Source organism: Panthera onca, chromosome D2 (genome assembly GCF_046562875.1).
Source record: "Panthera onca isolate mPanOnc1 chromosome D2, mPanOnc1 haplotype 2, whole genome shotgun sequence".
Taxonomy (NCBI): Eukaryota; Metazoa; Chordata; class Mammalia; order Carnivora; family Felidae; genus Panthera; species Panthera onca.
Genome location: NC_138349.1, coordinates 81,081,540 through 81,098,842, shown reverse-complemented (window position 1 = coordinate 81,098,842; position 17,303 = coordinate 81,081,540). Strand labels below are relative to the sequence as shown.

The following is a 17,303-nucleotide window of genomic DNA, read 5'->3' as shown; positions in this document are numbered from 1 at the left end:
CCTGATTTGTCACATGTAAGAATTCCCTGCTCTGCATACTGCAGAGGGGCATTAGGGGGGCTGGAGTATGTGTGTGTGTGTGTGTATATATATATATATATATATGTATATATATATATATATATATTTGGACGAGTATAAAACACCAGATAAATGTGAAATTGACCTTGTTCTTTTTGCTTAGCAAGGTAGTGGGTAGGCGGGGGTGCGGATGATGGCATTTTGCACCAAAGGCTTAGTGACTCAATGAAGTGTCCCCCCCCTCCCCCCCAGTAATATCTGGTCTGGGATTATTACCGCGTTCTCGGTGTTTCTAGACATACTTCTCCCCTTCAGAAATGCCAGAGGTGAAAAATACTATTCCACTGCTATAATTTGTCACCCTGGCTGCCTGAGCAAGAAAGACCTGCATAGACGGTTTAGTAATTAAGCTTTTCAACACAGCATCATAAAGTTTTATTCTGGCGGAGGCTATATTTATCAGCTAACAAGTATTAAATCACCCCACTGCTCGAGCCGTTTCTCACTTAAATACGCTCCTTTCAAAACAGAGCGGCTCTCCATGGCTGTCTTGATTTAATAAACGTTCTTGTTTGGAAATACCGTGGTGCTGTGTGGTCCTATGGGGCTGACAGACACACGCCCCGGTCACTTCTCCCAATACTGTTGACTCCTATTTCCCCGGGGGTGGGGGCATACTGGACACCCCAGCGATGGGTCGTTCAGGGCATCCTGGCCATCTGAGTTTTGTGGCCCTCTGGGATGGCTTCCAGATTTTTCTCTAACCATTTCAATTTCTGAAGGGAAAGAGGTGAATGAAAATAAAGAACACAAGCATTGGATAAATTTTGTTTCCTTATTTGAGCATTAGGAAATTGGTCTTTTCCTCACAGAGATGGATCTAAATGTAAGATGAGTTTTCAAAATGACTGAAATGATCCACCAACCAGGCAGGGCTGAGTCTTTTCCCATATTTGCCACAGAGTTCTCAAAACAGATGCAGCATTATTAGGCAAACATACTCAGAAGGAATTGATATTTCAAAGCCCTCAGTAATGACTTAGAAAAATCTTTTCTCCAAGTAACTCATCCCAACTTTCTAGGTCATTTTCTTTCTCTTTTCTTTGGAGGACGTCCATTCATGAGACACACATAACACTTCCTCAGGCTTCAGGACGCTCTCTGTCAAATGGCTCCAGAATTACATTCATTAAAAACAAGATGGTTAACACATTTGAGTCTTTTCTGCTATACTTTAAGGGTAAAACCAAATTGATCAAATAGGGGCCAAAATGATTAAAGGAATCTCAATATTCTTCATCATATCACACCAGAAATCACTTAATTTCCCCTTTTCTTTCTCTGCTTTCAAAAATAAGTGACATTGACCATATGTAGGCATTTCAGTGTTTCACGAGTTGGTGGCTAAAAGGACATGTAACAACATTCCGTAGGATCACAAAGCCTGCTTTGTGCTACAACATAAGCAATTTCTGCCCATGCTTTCAATGCGGGTGTATATATGATACAAGGCATGTGAGTCTGAAACCTTCAATACCACCAAGGTAAGAAGTATTTTGTTGAACTGTTCATAGTCTGAGAGGCCGCAATAATTTCTTTCCTTGCACAATTATAAAATAGCACTCGCCATTTTGCTTTTCAAATTAGCAACAAGTAGCTTGTTTAGAAGGCCGGGGATCAATTTCTCTCCAGCCAGTCATTGGCAGGAAGCATGTGGGTCACTGAAGCATGTGGGTGATATGCTGAACCACTAAGCTGGCAAATATTGAACTATTTTAAGTGCATCTATTTTCTAGCTCAGTAAATTTTCTTGTTGTATTAAATTCATTAAACCTGACACAGTCTAAATGCCACAGCGCATCCTGGAGAGCGCGTGAAGGTAATAGCACCAGCCATCAGAGACAGCCGAAGATAAAGATCGATATATTTTCTCTCGGTTTCTGTTTAATTGTTACATTCATATTAAGCCTGAATTTTTTTCTTTAAGGTTAGAAACTATCGTATGACTTGGAAAGTCCAGTTGAATCTGGTTATTTTCTGAAAATGTGAAGACAGGTTTCTTTGTCAGTCGATTGCCCTCCAAACCACAATCCTGGAGATGACGACACCTGAGACCTACAGGTCAGGATCATTTAATAACTTGAGAGACACAGAAAGTACCCTCCGTTATCCACAGTTCAGGGGAATCGAGTAGTTCGGCAATCTGCAAAAACACTGAATCAAGGTCATGCTCGAAGATTGAAAATGAAGATTTGATATTAATTATTCTTTATTTGGAATTGAAATTCTCAAAAGAATCAAGGTTTTGGAACATGAGCTATTATTTTGATTCGACATCCTTTTTTTTTGGGGGGGGGAGGGTTATTTGTTATTCTTAAACATTATTTTTTATTTTTCTTTAACAAGGAGTAATCATGGCAATTCAGAAACCCCGTGAAAGGTGTACTGTACAGAGAATCTTCATTGCAACTTGGGTTGTAACTATCAAAATTACGAAATCGATTTTATACTCCATACGGAAAATTTTCCAGTAATTTCTCTCAGCAAAATAGAAAACAAAGTAATCTCTCACAGAGAACTGTGAAGCCAGAAACCCCAAGCACAGGTAGAGAATAAAGATCCAGGGGCTAAATTTGGTTCTTTAAAGCTTCTAGAACACACAGGGCAGAAGAGACGCAGCCGTCGAAGTTGGACTGGGTGAACCCATCCCCTCCACACACAAGGAAAGGTTCCCGATGAAGAGTCAACTGGCCACGAGAGTTGGCAGGAGCACTTATCACCTAAAAAAGTTAAAAACAACAACAACAACAGACAAAAGGATTGCGATTGACGTTCTCTGCCCCATTACGTGATGTCAACACTCACCCGGGGAGGAGTTCTCTACCTGCAGAAATCACGCTCTCTCTCAAGGAGCAACGGCGCACAAAACGAGGACCCCTAAACCCCTCCCCTCACCCAAGTATTTATACTGACCTTCTCAAATGTCGACATTTTCAGGTGGTTGATACACTGAACCCAAGTGTGTTGAACTTCAAAAATAGTAGGTCACGATATGCTCAATTAGTTGAAGGTACAGCATTTTTTTGATAAGGGGGGGAATGGTATTTGTGAAATCATTTACTGATTATTGGGTCCCGGCTATGTGCTAGACAAGGTAAACAGAGCAGAGATTTAAGGACTGTATCCCGAAGGACTTTCCAGCCCAGCACGGTCTGCTGGCACATAACAGTGTCTAAGGGCTAAGGCAGGGTGAGTAAGAGGGTGCTACCTTGGGGTGGGGGGGTGCCCAACCCAGCACAGCCGGATAAAGAAACCTTCAAAGGGGAGGTGACGGGTCATTTCACTTGAGTTCTGCCGGATGCATAGGAGTTTACCAGTGTAGGAAACAGGCCTTTCCAAAGAGAATGAGTAGCATGTGCAAAGACGCCATAGTCCATGGGCAAGAGAGAACAATGTGTGTTTAGGAAACTGTGGGGTTGGTCACACTGTGTGTGTGTGTGTGTGTGTGTGTGTGTGGTAGGGCTAATCAGAGGAAGGGACACGGCTGAAAGGCAAGTTAGGAGGCATTTAGTGTTTCAAAATTAAAATGTATAAAACTTATAAACACAGGTCTATTAAAAATGTAGAACTGACTTACTAATAAGCCAAAAGGGAGAGAATTAGCTGAAGTCTGGGATTTATTTTATTTTATAGAACCAGGTTTATAACATTTGAAATGGTGAAAAGGGCATAGAGGTTATTTCCTGGAGAAAAAAAATACATATTCTCAGACTTGGGATGAGTGTTGCTAATAAGCATTGAGAGCTGGGAGAGTGAGCCGGGTGGTGGGGGGTGAACACAGTCGTTTTGGACAGTGAGATGATTTGGCCCCGAAAGCACCCCAAGCCCCTAAAATGCAAATCACACAAACTTATTATAAAGGCACTCTCTGGGCGCCTGGCTGGCTCGGTTGGTAGAGGATGTGGCTCAATCTCAGGATTGTGAGTTCAAGCCCCACATCGGGGCTAGAGTTTACTCAAAAAATAAATAAATAAATAAAATCTCTTCCCCTATAAAAAAAAAAAGGCAATCTCATTTGGGGTTGCTTCCCGGCACAACTTCAGGGGATGCCATTCACACAGACGACAATGTGGCAGTTCTGGTCTCTTACACGTTTTCACGGAAAGGAACAGACTAAGGCCCACGAAGATTTGCTATTTTAAAAATTACCAAAAACAAAAAAAAAAATCAAGAAATATTTGGATTATACTATTTGGATTATGGGGCTGAGATTTGGTTCCAGATAGGTTGAGTTAGTACATGCTTTTACAATTTTTTAAAACCAGAAAAACTTTGCAGAGGTTTTTTTTATTTACAGGCCATATTTTGCTTTAAAAAAGAGGTTGGGAGGGCGTCTGGGTGGCTCAGTCAGTTAAGCATCCGACTCTCGGTTTTGGCTCCCAGTTTGAGAGATCGAGCCCTGCACTGGGGTCTGCACTGACAGTGAGGAGCCCGCTTGGGGTTCTCTCTCTCCCCTTCTCTCTCTCTGCCCCCATCCCCCAAGATAAATAAATAAACTTAAAAAAAAAGAAGTTAGGTACAACTATTCCTTTGTTGAATCTCTAAAGACATGGACGTTTAAAGCCCCGTGTTGCGCATATTCTATGTAAACTTTGAAGAGTGCCCTCTCACTTTTCTAGAGGCCATCTGACAGGAGCAGCACCTTTCATACACGTTGTAGATAATCTTTGTTTTAAATTATGCCGTAGTTTTAGCTTATTGTGTTCAATTGCGATTTCATTTTTTCCTTGCTTTATTGAGGTATAACTGACAAATAAAAATTGTATATATTTAAGGTGTACAACGTGATGTTTTGATATGCGTGTATACATTGTAAAATTGTTGTCATAATCAAGTTAACATATCAGCTCATATAGTTTCCATTTTCTCTTTCTTTTTTTTTCTCCCTTCCTTCCTTCTTTCCTTCCTCTCTCTCTTTCTTTTCTTTTCTTTTCCTTTTCTTTTCTTTCCTTTCCTTTTCCTTCCTTCCTTCCTTCCTTCCTTCCTTCCTTCCTTCTTTCCTCCCTCTCTTTCTTTCTTTCTTTTCTTTTCTTTTCTTTCCTCTCTTCCTCTCTTCCTTCTTCCTCCCCCCCCCCCCCCCCCGCCTTCCTTTTGGTGAATCACTTTATGATGTATCCTCTTGGTGAATTTCAAGTATACTATACAGCCTTGTTAACTACAGTTGTGTTGCTCTATGTTAGCTCCCCTGAATGGACTTGCTCTGTGTAACTGAAACTTCGTACCTTGGACCAGCATCCCATTTTCTCTCCCACGGCTGCTAGCATTCACTGCTCTGCTCTCTGTTTCTATGGGTTTGACTATTTTAGATTCCGTATATAAGTGAGATCATGCATTGTTTGTCTCTCCATAGCTGAGAATCTTGAAATCAGCTGAAACGATCTTTGAGAGGCTCAAAGAGACAGCACAGAGGACAGACACTGAAGAACAGACCTGGGCGTTCAACCAGAACCTTTAAACTCTTACTTTAGACAGAATTTAAACAGGTTGGATTATTTGATTTGTCGGTGAAATACTAAGGGAAGAACAAATACTAAGGGAAGAACCTTTAGGTTCTTATATATATTAATGACTTCAGAATGTGGTAACAAATAGTTTGAAAGCAAGGGAGGCTATAGGAACACTCAAAAACCAGATGAGGCTGGGAAGAAGCTTGGCAGTCTGGTGCCATTGAGTAGAGGGGCAAAGAATTTTTTGACTCTTAATAGGCCCTGAGGGTGCCTGCTATGTTTTCCTGCATTCACTAATGCTCATGATGATGTCCCAGTATCCAAGAACCAGTCCTAATATGCATAAGATATCACTTGTGAGCATTTCTCGAATGTTCACCGCAGGCCAAGTGCTTTACGTGTGCACCCATTTCATGAACACAGCAACCCTGCAGGGTGGTTACGACTATTCTCATTTTATAGAGGAGAACATTGAGGCTCGGGAAGATTGTCACCTGCCCCAGGACAGAGAGCTAGGAGGTGAGGAAAAAGAGACTCGGATAGAGCAAGCAGACTCTGGAACTCATCTTTTTAACACTTTCAGAAACATTTCCACGAAGACGCGATTTAAATGAAACAAACACAAATGCGTGATAGTCACTGACAGTTTTACGCATCTGGAAAACTCACATAAATGGGACAACTCATCCATATACGTGTGTACATATGCACACGTGTATAACACCAAGTAATGCATGCACGTATGTATGTATAATTTTTAAAACAAAACAAAAAACTTGACAGCTTCTTAGCTTAATGCACCTAGAAAATTCACATAAATGGGATAACCCCTTCATATGTATTCACGTATACATACGTGTGTGTGTCTATGTATAATGGAATTCTATTTGATGAGCGGCATTTTGAGTGGCAAATGCCAGATGGCAGGTCACGCGGCTGGAAGACCCGGCCACCCATGAGCCGGTCTGCAGTTTGGAGGAAATCAGTCTCCCCGCGTTGAGGTGCGATCGTCCATTTTGCAATCACCCAACGAGGAAAGTACGAAAACACGAAGCGTGTGCTCGCAAGTTCTTTCCCCTGAGTGATGTAGATGGCCCCTCGCTGGAGGGGCACGCGGTGGCCAAAGCCACAGGCTGTCACTGCGCTTCCAGCCACAGTGAGGAACCACAGCTCAATGGCTATGTTTCGGACGGGTGGCAGGGCTGAACTGCCCCCTTGGAAATCTAGGTTGTGTCTGGAGGGTCAGGGACGGTCAGAAAAAAAGTCCTGCTGTATCAGCTGACGCTCTGGGTCGCTAACGCAATGCTTCTATATGCTTCGGTGATGACTGGACCAGACATATAAATTCAAAGCAGAAAAAGGAGTTTTATTTCTAAGCTATCTTAGCCCCTGCGAATGTGTTTTACGCCTCTCTCCACCTGCGGCACAAAACGGAAACTCGTTGGCTCCCCGTGGAAGTCCTTCCATGACCACGTCTTCCCTCCATTCAAGCCTCCTCTCTTGTCCTGCCTTTCACCTTCGCCATGTGTCCTGTCTACATTCGCCCTGACCTTCTGCAGAAACGCCCTTCCTTGTCATGTTTCTGTGACTTTGAACGAGCCATCCCACACAGTGACGTTGCAGTTCCTTTCTTCCCTGCCAAGAAAATTGCTCATCCCTCAAGAACTAACACAAATGTCGCCTGCTCTGAGGTCTTCGTGCCCTGAGAGGCAGGCTAAGTATCTTTTCAGGGTGTTGTTTTTATCTATGATGTTACTTGTTAGTTTGCACTGTAATTACGTCCGGTCTGTCTCTCTTCTAGATTGTGTGCTTCTAAGAGCAGGGCTTGGGATGCACTAATCCTTGTATCCAAGTCTGGGAACGGTGCCTAGCCCCTATTAAGTGTGCAATAAATGTTTATTGAGTTTTAAAAAAAGACAATATTGTACACACAGTTGATCAAATGAAGGTCTTCGCAGGGAACCATCTACACAAAAAGTGTTATTCAGAGGCTCCCACAGGGCTGGGAGCAGCTCAAATGGAAGAGATACTGTATTTAGAATGTTCTCAATAATGATGAATGAAGGGCTGTCCTCTCCTCGCGTCTCGGGCTGTGAGCTGCTTTATGTGAACATCTTGTGCGTCATGTATTAAGTGGAATCACACAAAGCTGCTGATTCTGTAGGTCAGGAATGCTAAATGTTGTCCATTTTTATACAGTTTAACCTGTTTCTTCGTACCGTGCTTATTAGCTATAATGATATACACAAAAAGTGTTCTCATTAAAGATGAAAAGAGAGGCACAGACAAGAAGGCTAACAGCGACTTCAAAATGGCGATTACCGGGGCATGTGGGGGGTCAGTTGGTTAAGCATCTGACTTCGGCTCAGGTCATGATTTCATGGTTCCCGGGTTCGAGCCCCGTGTTGGGCTCTATGCTGGCAGCTCAGAGCCTGGAGCCTGCTTTGGGTTCTGTGTCTCCCTTTCTCTTTGCCACTCCCCTGCTCACGCTCTGTCTCTCTCTCTCTGTTTCCCCAAAATAAATAAACATAAAGAAAAATTCAAAATGGCGATTAGCAACAAAGCAAAGGTGATAATTAGCAAAAAAAAAAAAAAAAAAAAAAAAAATTCCAGTACATACATGACTATGCACATTCTTCCTTCCACACCTAAGCTGACAGCAAAAGACTGTCCTCGGGCTGTCAGACGTCTATCCAAACAGAACGATCTTGCTGTTTGGCCGAGAGCATGGCTATATTTTAAGTTGATTCATTCTAGTGGACTGTCCAGCCCAAGATTCGGTTGCTTAAAACCCACCTTTCTGAAATACGGCACTAAGTGATATCCATACAGAGCTGGGCAAGAACTGAGGTCTCACAGAGTCTAATCTTAGGTGTGCAACCAACCTGATAAGAAAATGAGGACAACGTTTAAACAATCAGGCTCTTAACACTGCATTTCCTCACTTGTCACGAATGCAAATTATACCGCCTTTCATTGAATCTAAGGCACGTTCGATTGGATGAGGCACCAATATTTTATGTACCAGTGAGACGGAAAATGGCGGCGACATGGCACCAAGCTTTACGCTTACTAGAAAGGCTCTTTTAGACTTATCTACAAGTAGATCTTATGCCGAGATAGAAAGGAAAGAAGAGGGGAACACAGGCTCGGCCTTTCCAAAAACGTCTTCACATATAGAGTGTGACCTCTCTGCTCTTTAACTCAGAGTTGTCCACATCCACGGTCTTCCCCACATCGTCCGTCCCCTGCGCCTCCTAGAGCGTGGGTGACGGGTGACGTGACATTTCTTACATGGGTGAACCACCGAATTGTTCATGCTCGCATTTTCTTTTTTTTTTTTTAAGTAAAGTGTTTTATTTATTTTTTTAATTTGTTATTATTTTTTTTAACGTTTATTTATTTTTGAGACAGAGAGAGACAGAGCATGAATGGGGGAGGGTCAGAGAGAGAGGGAGACACAGCATCTGAAACAGGCTCCAGGCTCCGAGCTGTCAGCACAGAGCCCGATGCGGGGCTCGAACTCACGGACCGCGAGATCATGACCTGAGCTGAAGTCGGACGCTTAACCGACTGAGCCACCCAGGGGCCCCCATGCTCGAATTTTCTGGGAGCCACTGATACCTGTCTCGCAAGTTCTGAACCATGCACTTTCTCTTCGGTGGGAAGGAGAGGTCTTCCGAGGGTGAGAGCCACCACGACTCGTATGCTTTTCTCAAATGGCCCTCAGATAACCTGCTCGTTAAAATATCAAGGGGCTGCTGTGGAAGGAGGTCCCACGTTACACCACCCGAAATCGCCAAGTTCGTGTGAAAACAACCTCCTGATGTGTCCTGATGCATACCGACTTGGTGGCATCTCACAATGGGTGAAATAATGGCAAATACAAAATGGGGGAAGGGGAGAGGTTTGGTGAGTACTTAATGTGAGTAAATGCATGGCAAGTCTAACGCTAATGAAAAACAGGATTCTTTAAGCAGGGCCTTTCCTGGTAACGGCGTCTCGGGGTCCAGACACTGGGGTCTTCAGCGTTGCTGGTTTAGAGCAATGCCAAACCCCAAGAAAAGGCGCGGGCTCAAGTGAAACTGACAGAGACAGACCGGTGAGCAGAGAATCGACTTGGTCCTTCACACAGGGAAATGTACCGATTCCAGGACCGGGCGGGCAAATCTCCTCAACCGTGTCCTAGATGATCGGCGTGACCCCGCGAGCCAACTTCTGGCAGCCATCACTAATTGATTGTGGCGTTCCCTCCCACTGAGCCCAGAAGTGGCCACAGCATCCTTCCCACCTCATTGCTTCAGGCAGCCACGACCAGTCTGTCGGAGTTGGCACTGGAGGGGGAATCCTGTAAACCCATCCTGGGTTAGAAGACTGCAAACACGGAATTAGAAATAAGTGAATTAAATATTCTTCGCTGTTGTTTTTTTTTTGTTTTCTCTTTTCTCGTTAAGCCAGGATAGTCTGATGCGTCGCCTTTGTCTAAACCAGACATGTTTCAACGCCAAGAATTAGGAGCACATCAGGAGCTATTTCCTCTGGACGATGCCAGGGGCCCAATTCTAATTTTTTCTAATAATCTTCTAATCATCATCTACAGCCCTTGGTTCTTTTTTTTTTTTTTTTTTTTTAATTTTTTTTAACGTTTATTTATTTTTGAGACAGAGAGAGACAGAGCATGAACGGGGGAGGGGCAGAGAGAGAGGGAGACACAGAATCGGAAGCAGGCTCCAGGCTCTGAGCCATCAGCCCAGAGCCAGACGCGGGGCTCGAACTCACGGACCGTGAGATCGTGACCTGAGCTGAAGTCGGACGCTCAACCGACTGAGCCACCCAGGCGCCCCTACAGCCCTTGGTTCTTAACCTCCCTCCACACCGTCATCCCTCCACGGGTCACACCGGGGCTTTGACTGCCGGGTGAAAATACAAGGCACGCATTTTGGCTACAGCTGCATGCTGCAAATCTGTGCATCACAAGTATCAGGGCTTGTGGGAAAAGCAGAGTTGGAACAGATCTTCCAAACTGCTAGAACCCTGACCCAAGCACTCACAAAAACAATACCCATCCTAGTAAAGTGACTAGCACAAGGAGTGTTCTCCTAGCCTCTGCGTCTGGTGATACCTTTGCAGCCTGAACTCTGCTTCCTCCTCCAAGATGTGGGTCCCGGGGGACAGTTGCTCCGAAAAGAGACCATTTTGATCTAAATTTAAAATATCGAGGAGGGAGCCTTCATCAAGGCGTCATCTCACTAAAGGGGAGACATCTTTGTGAATTCTTCATTAGCACTTAACAATTTCCCCAGAGAGTTGACCGTGGCAGGAACCCCAACAGTTGTTAAGGCCACTGTGACAACCACCGTTTGCCCTAAAGAAAGGCACCTCCGGAGATTTTTCAAGTTTTTTTTTTCTTAGATTTTCCTATTTGCCAAAGCTTCGTCTCTGCTTGTGAGAAAACTTACCCCGGTCACTTGAAAACATAAACACGTACGACACCAATACGATCCCCCTGTGACCCTAATTTCCTATTTCTCAATTGCATTTGAAATAATTCACATTAAAAAAAAAAACAAACCTCAGGTGCTACAAAAGACTGAGCAATTTTATGACTCTCTTGTGTTACATTACGTTCCGGAGGGTCACGTTAATTGGACGTGGGATGCCCGAGTCTGGACAAATGGAGATGTCTGAGGCATCACTTGCACTTTCGATAGCCACACTGAATATTTAAATTGATTTCTATCCATTTCAATGTCTGAGGGCGTCTCTTTCCTCCCATTGTCCCCGGAGTCCAGGGAAACCTGATTGTCTCCTGGATGCACACTAACTCGGTTGGGGCAAACTCTGAGCGAACATCTCCTTTTGCGGGCATTTCCCCAGACCATTTTGTGTGGGGGGTACTGACCACACTGGCAATAAGAACAGCAAGGAAGGCTGAGATGCAGTGGGGCTGATTCATGCATTTCCTCACTTCCTCTCCTCGGCCGCCAGCATAAACCTGAACCCATGCCATGGTACATAAACAGCAGAAATGGAATATTTGGTTAACTTATTCTTTTATAGCCCCGATGCAGAGCTCAAAGGCAGTGGTTCCCAAAAGTCAATCTATGGCAAGAAGAGAAAAAAATAAGGAGAATTATGAGCTTTTTCATGGAGCCGAATGTATTCTATTTATAAATCGGGTATGAGGTTACATCTTTACTATTTTTTTTTTTTTCTTTTGGTTATCCCTTCCATTAAATTCTGGAGGCTGTGTTTGTGCTTCTCAAATTCTTAAGGGCAGAACGCAAAGAGAGCAATATTATACTGGTTCCCAAGACATTTAGAGGGATTTTACCGGTCCATGAAATAAAAACGCTTGGACTGTTTTCCATAAAGCCGGGGTGCGCGAGGGGGAAGGGCAGAGGGGAGGCTTTGGAAAACCACCAGGAATCTCAGGTAACACTGCATAACCTTTGGTTTGGACTTGGTGAGTGGACGAGCAGTTTTTAAAAAATGGAATAAAATCTCGTGTACGACTCATTTCCCAGAAACTTGTGAAGCCCCTCCTGCAGCCAAATATTAATCTAAACAGAACTAGAATCTAGGGTAACACGTTCTTCCTCTGTTCACCTGTGGCTGAACACTCGGGTAGTAAACACAGGGCTGCAGAGAAAAATAGGGATGGGGAAAGACTTAATCAAACGTAGAATAAATGTCTGCCTTCACACTCTATGACCCTAGAGAGAAAATGTTGTTTGTGTTGATTCTATGTATACATCTCCCCATTCCTACCATATTCTCAAGGCACTGATTTTAAGCATCTATCATATGCCTGTTTACAAAAAACAGGGAGAAATGTAAACAAATGAAGAGAGCCCAGGGACTGTGCTGATGTTAGTGGAAACGTCTGTTTACATATTTATAAATGAGGATCCAGCCCAGGGCCTCAGAGCAGGATGAGACCTCATTGTTGGGTCAGTTGTGAAAAATATTATCAACCCCTGAGCATTGGTTTTTTCTTGAGTAAAAAAAATGTGTTCCATTGGCTAAATTAAAAATGTAATGTTTCTATGCTTTTATTTTATAAAAGTCCCTTTGGGGACTAATGGAAATACAGTAAAACGTTGCTGATTCCTCTACACTTAACTCACTAAAATGCAGTTTGGTAAGAGATATTTGTTACTGAAAAGCCTTGTGTGTCCTCAGAAATCGCGAGCTACCAAGGTTGTTTTATTCATTTTCGTATTCCCAGCATCTCTGACTCCGCTGTACGTGGCTGCTGTTGAATAAATGTTTGCTCAAAGGACGTGTGCATGTGGGCCAACAAAAAAACTAATTAGAACTTACGAAGGTTTTAAAGTCTCAGAATTCAAAAGGTCTTTAAACATGGAGGAACTTTTTTTCTCTCTCTCTATGAAAATAATTTCCTTTGGTTTTTCAGTCTCTAAATCTTCCTTTACCTTCTGAGTTATCATGTTATTTACTTCCTTCTCTTCTATAACACTTAACACCTGCCAGTTGTCATTTAGTTCTTTAGCACTTGAACTGTCCAGGAGACAGCCCTTCGGGCCCCAGACTCCTTGTTCTGATGGCCCGAAAGCGGAATTCTCCGCCTCTGTCTGGCTCACCTTTTGTAGGTACCAGGCAAAGTCACCAAGAACGTCTGAATCAGCCTGAACTTCAAAGAGCGAATGAAGATGGTTTCCCACCCAGACAATTCGGCTTCACCTTATAAAATGCTACTTACTGTTAACGACAACCTGGGAAGTGTGTAAGATATCACTAGATGAGCGTGTACGTATGAATATGCATATGTGTGTGATAGGATCTACAGATGTTTGTCTTTACTTTTTTTAATGTTTATTTATTTTGACAGAGAGAGAGAGAGAGAGAGAGAGAGAGAGAGCATGAGCAGGCGAGAGGGAAGAGGGTGACAGAGAATCTTAAGCAGGATCCACATCAGCGAGGAGCCCAACGCGGGGCTCGATCCCACAACCTGAGCCAAAGAGTTGGACCCTTAACCAGCTGAGCCACCCAGGTACCCCTGCCTTTATTTTTAAAAATGGAGACCCTAGTGACACGGTCCATGATATTTCCAGTTTAATGTCAAAGCTGCAGTGAGCCCGTGCAGACATAGTTACTAAATAATCCTTTATGTAATTTTCTTTGGGACACAGTGAATACATTCTAGAAAGCTATAGGTGTCAGGGAGAAAAGAAACCAATTTTTCTGGGTGACCTAGCCAATCTATGTCTATATTAAAAAAAAATTCTCTCATAGAACAGTCAACTCTCTGTGCTCAGATTTTTGTGGCGCAGCCAGAAATCATACACATATGGAATATATTTGCTGTATTATTAAGAAAAGTGATGATATGGGTTATTTCTTAACCATACGTTGCATATTATTGAAGATAAGTGATACTGAGAACTGGGATAATCATGATAAATTGGAGTGCCGATTATCCCGCTTCGTCTATTTTTAGATATATTTCCTTAAAAAAGATTGCACTCCTTTTGGCCACTGATTTTTGAGGCTCTCAGTCCTATATTATCTTAGTTACAGTACTTAATAATTCGTAAAGAGCTTTATCAACACACGGGTGCTTTCCCGCAGAGATGGTACGTTTCTAATTGGTTCTTACGTGTTATGTTCATTATCTCATCTTGCTCTGGTTCTATTCGTCTCTCTGGTGTTCTATTATATTTAATGGTGATTTCATAAGCCCGTTTCTTTGTCGTGCTTTAGGGGAAAGTTTGCCTGTGTTGTGGGCTCCTGGCTGCGGGGCTGCGTATCTGGTACTACAGAGAGCCGCTGTAAAATGACTATTGGTTGGAATACCCTATATGGGAAGAAAGTGATGTGGTTTGGCCAATTCTCAGTGGAGCTTTTCACTTTATTGGTATTTGTCTATTCTATTTTAATAAACCATGGGGTAGATGCAGGCAGAAAGTGCCACAAATCAATTATATGATCCACGCGGCAGCTTTAGTGGGGGCTTCAGCTGCGAAGGACGCACTTTGCTGAAATTGTATATTCAATTCCTGAAGTCCACATTAAATCTGTTTAGATCTATTCTACCTTTCAAAGTCCAGGAATCACCGGAGCGGTCTGTTTCGATGAGGAGTTGTCCACAAGTACACAATAAAGAATGAGATACTGTTTTCTCTAGTGCTGTTGCAGTAATAACAGACGAAACAACAGTCGCATTACAGTCCCCTTTAGAGTTTTTAATTTAATAGAAAATTGTCCTGCCCTTCAGCAAGTTTTCGTATATGCATGCATTAACTCTTCAAACATGTGTCGTGTTCCTAGCAGTTACCGAGCCTGCGGAGGGGGCTGAGGGCACCGACACCACTTCCCAGCCATGAGGTGATCTACCAGATCGGGATCCTTTTGTTTTTGCCTAAATATAAATGTTGCACCACAGTGTCTCAAAGGATCCGATTGCTCGGGATCCTAGGATGCAGAGGGCCAAACATGCTTTCGATTTGTGCGTCTGGACATAAATCTAAAATCATCCTTCCTACTCAAGTGAGCCTAATCACTACTTCTCCCCCATTTAACAGCTGTTCAATTCCCCACCAGTTCAATCCTTGTCCCTTCTCCCACTCCATTTCCCGTCCTCTTCCTGAGGACCCAGAAGAATGGCCATTATTTCCTTCTGATCCTCACTCGTGCTGAACGGACCCAACAGCTTTTTGTTTGCGCTGCGAGAATTTTGGCCAAAAGATTGCCGCCATTTTGATCTTTGGATGCAGAAACAACCTCCTTTCTACTGTTAATACTGTGAAATTAAAAGGATCAACACTTGTGCTCCTCAGAGAGAAAATAATGGAGGATAAAAAAACAAGGGGTTTTAAAAACCAGCTTAATTGGGTGTGATTTATATGCAGTGAAATTCGCCCTTTTTATGCTCACTGTTCTATAAATTTCAACAGTATACACAGTCGTGTTAACTACCACAAATATAATATAAAGAACATTTCTGTCACCCACCCCCTCGCCCCCCCGCCCCCCACATTTCCCTTGTGCCCCTTTGTAGTTCATTCCCTTCTCCCAATCATAGCCCCTGGCAACCATTGATCAGTTTTCTGTCCCTCCGATTTTGCTTATTCCAGGAAGCCATACAGGTAGAATGATACAATAGACAGCCTTTGAGCATGGCTTCTTTTGCTAAGATAATGCTTCTGAGATTCACTCATGCTATTGTAGATAGTAGTAGCTTGCTTCATTTTATTACTGAGTATTTTTTCATTTACGGATGTGCAACCTTTTGCCTATTTACCAGGTGGTTAATACTTGGGTTATTTCCGGGGTTTTTTGGTTTTTTTGGCAATTATTAATAAAGGTGCTATGAGCATTTGCGAATAAGTTTTTATGTGGATGCATGCCTTCATTTCTCTTGGATAAATCCTGAAGGGTGGGGTCCTTGGGTCAGATGGTAAGTGTATATTTAACTTTGTAGGAAACTGTGAAACTCTTTTCCAAAGGGGGTGGGGCCATTCCACATTCCCGCAGTGACACGTGAGGATTCCATTGACATCCTTGCCGGTGCTCGGTACCTTCAGAGTTTCTGATTTGAGCCACTCTACTAGGTGTTCCATGGCATCTCATGGGGGTTTTAATTTACATTTCCCTGATGACTGATGATGTTCAGCATTTTTTTGTGTGCTTACTTGCTATCCAATCTCTTCTTTTTTGTAGCTATCCGTAATAGCCACTGCCAAACACTTATCTGCTTTCTGTCTCTATGGGTTTGCCTGTTTGAGACATTTCATATAAATGGAATCATTCAAGATGTAGCCTTTGTGTCTGCTGGTTTCTTTCACTTAGCATGATGGTTTCAACATTCATCCACGTTGTAGCATCTATCAGTGTCTCATTGCCTTTTTTTGTCCTTCAAATGTTTAATATGTACATTTCTGTATAATTTCCCATAGGTCTTCTTCTTAGAAATATGTTGAAGACATATTTCCCACCTAACAAGTGATGTTTTAATTGAGGTATATTCATTGCTTTTCATGGCTGAATAATAGTCCATCTTATGGACATGGCATATTTTGTTTATTCATTCATGTCCGTGACGGATATCCGTGCTGTCTCCATCTTTAGTTATGGTGAATAGTGCTATAAGTGTTTGTGTATATGGTTTTGTTTGAACACACGTTTTCAATTCTTTTGTGTATACGGGAGGAAAATAGTTTGGTCATATTGCAATTCTACGTACAATTTATTGAGGGACTGCCAAACTGTGTTCTAGTGTCCAAACCATTTTATACTCTAGCCAGGAAGGCAGGAGCATTCCAGTTTATCCACATCCTTACCAGCATTTGTTCTTTTCCTTTTTCTTTCCTTTTTTTCAAATTACAGTCATCCTAGTGGGTGTGAATGGTATCTCATTACAGTTTTAATGTGCATTTCCCTAATGACTAAGGATATTGGGCATCTTTTCACGGGCTGGCTGACCATTTGTATCTCTTCTTTGGAGAAATGTCTACTCAAGCCCTTGACCCATTTTAAAATTGATTGCTTGATGGTTTGCAGTTGAGTTTTTATAAGAGTTCTTTATGTATTCTGGATTGTAGACCCTTATCATATAAGTGATTCACAAATATTTTCTCCCATTCTATGGGTTATCTTTTTACTTTCTTGATAATTCTTGGATGCACACAAGTTGTGACATTTTGATGTGACACAAGTTGTGTCCATGTTATTTACTTTTTCTCTTGCTTATGCTTTTGATGTTATGTCTAAGAAACCATTGCCAAGGGTGAATATTTACCCTTACGTTTT

At 42.6% G+C, this 17,303-nt stretch overlaps 1 protein-coding gene across 11 annotated transcripts in view; it reads right to left on the bottom strand.

The window, feature by feature from the left end:
* Positions 1-17,303, bottom strand: part of RNLS (renalase, FAD dependent amine oxidase) — a 346,559-nt gene that overhangs the window by 85,829 nt on the left and 243,427 nt on the right. Inside the window, exon 6 of one of the 11 annotated variants that reach the window (XM_060642982.3) lies at positions 130-2,801. The exons of 7 other annotated variants lie outside the window; for them this stretch is intronic. In XM_060642982.3, the coding sequence (XP_060498965.1) occupies positions 2,590-2,801 (212 nt within the window). In that variant the 3' untranslated portion in view covers positions 130-2,589. Of the gene's footprint in view, positions 1-129; positions 2,802-9,015; positions 9,903-17,303 lie in introns of those variants that run through there. 3 more of the 11 variants (XM_060642976.3, XM_078434141.2, XM_060642975.3) reach the window with 3 other exon arrangements.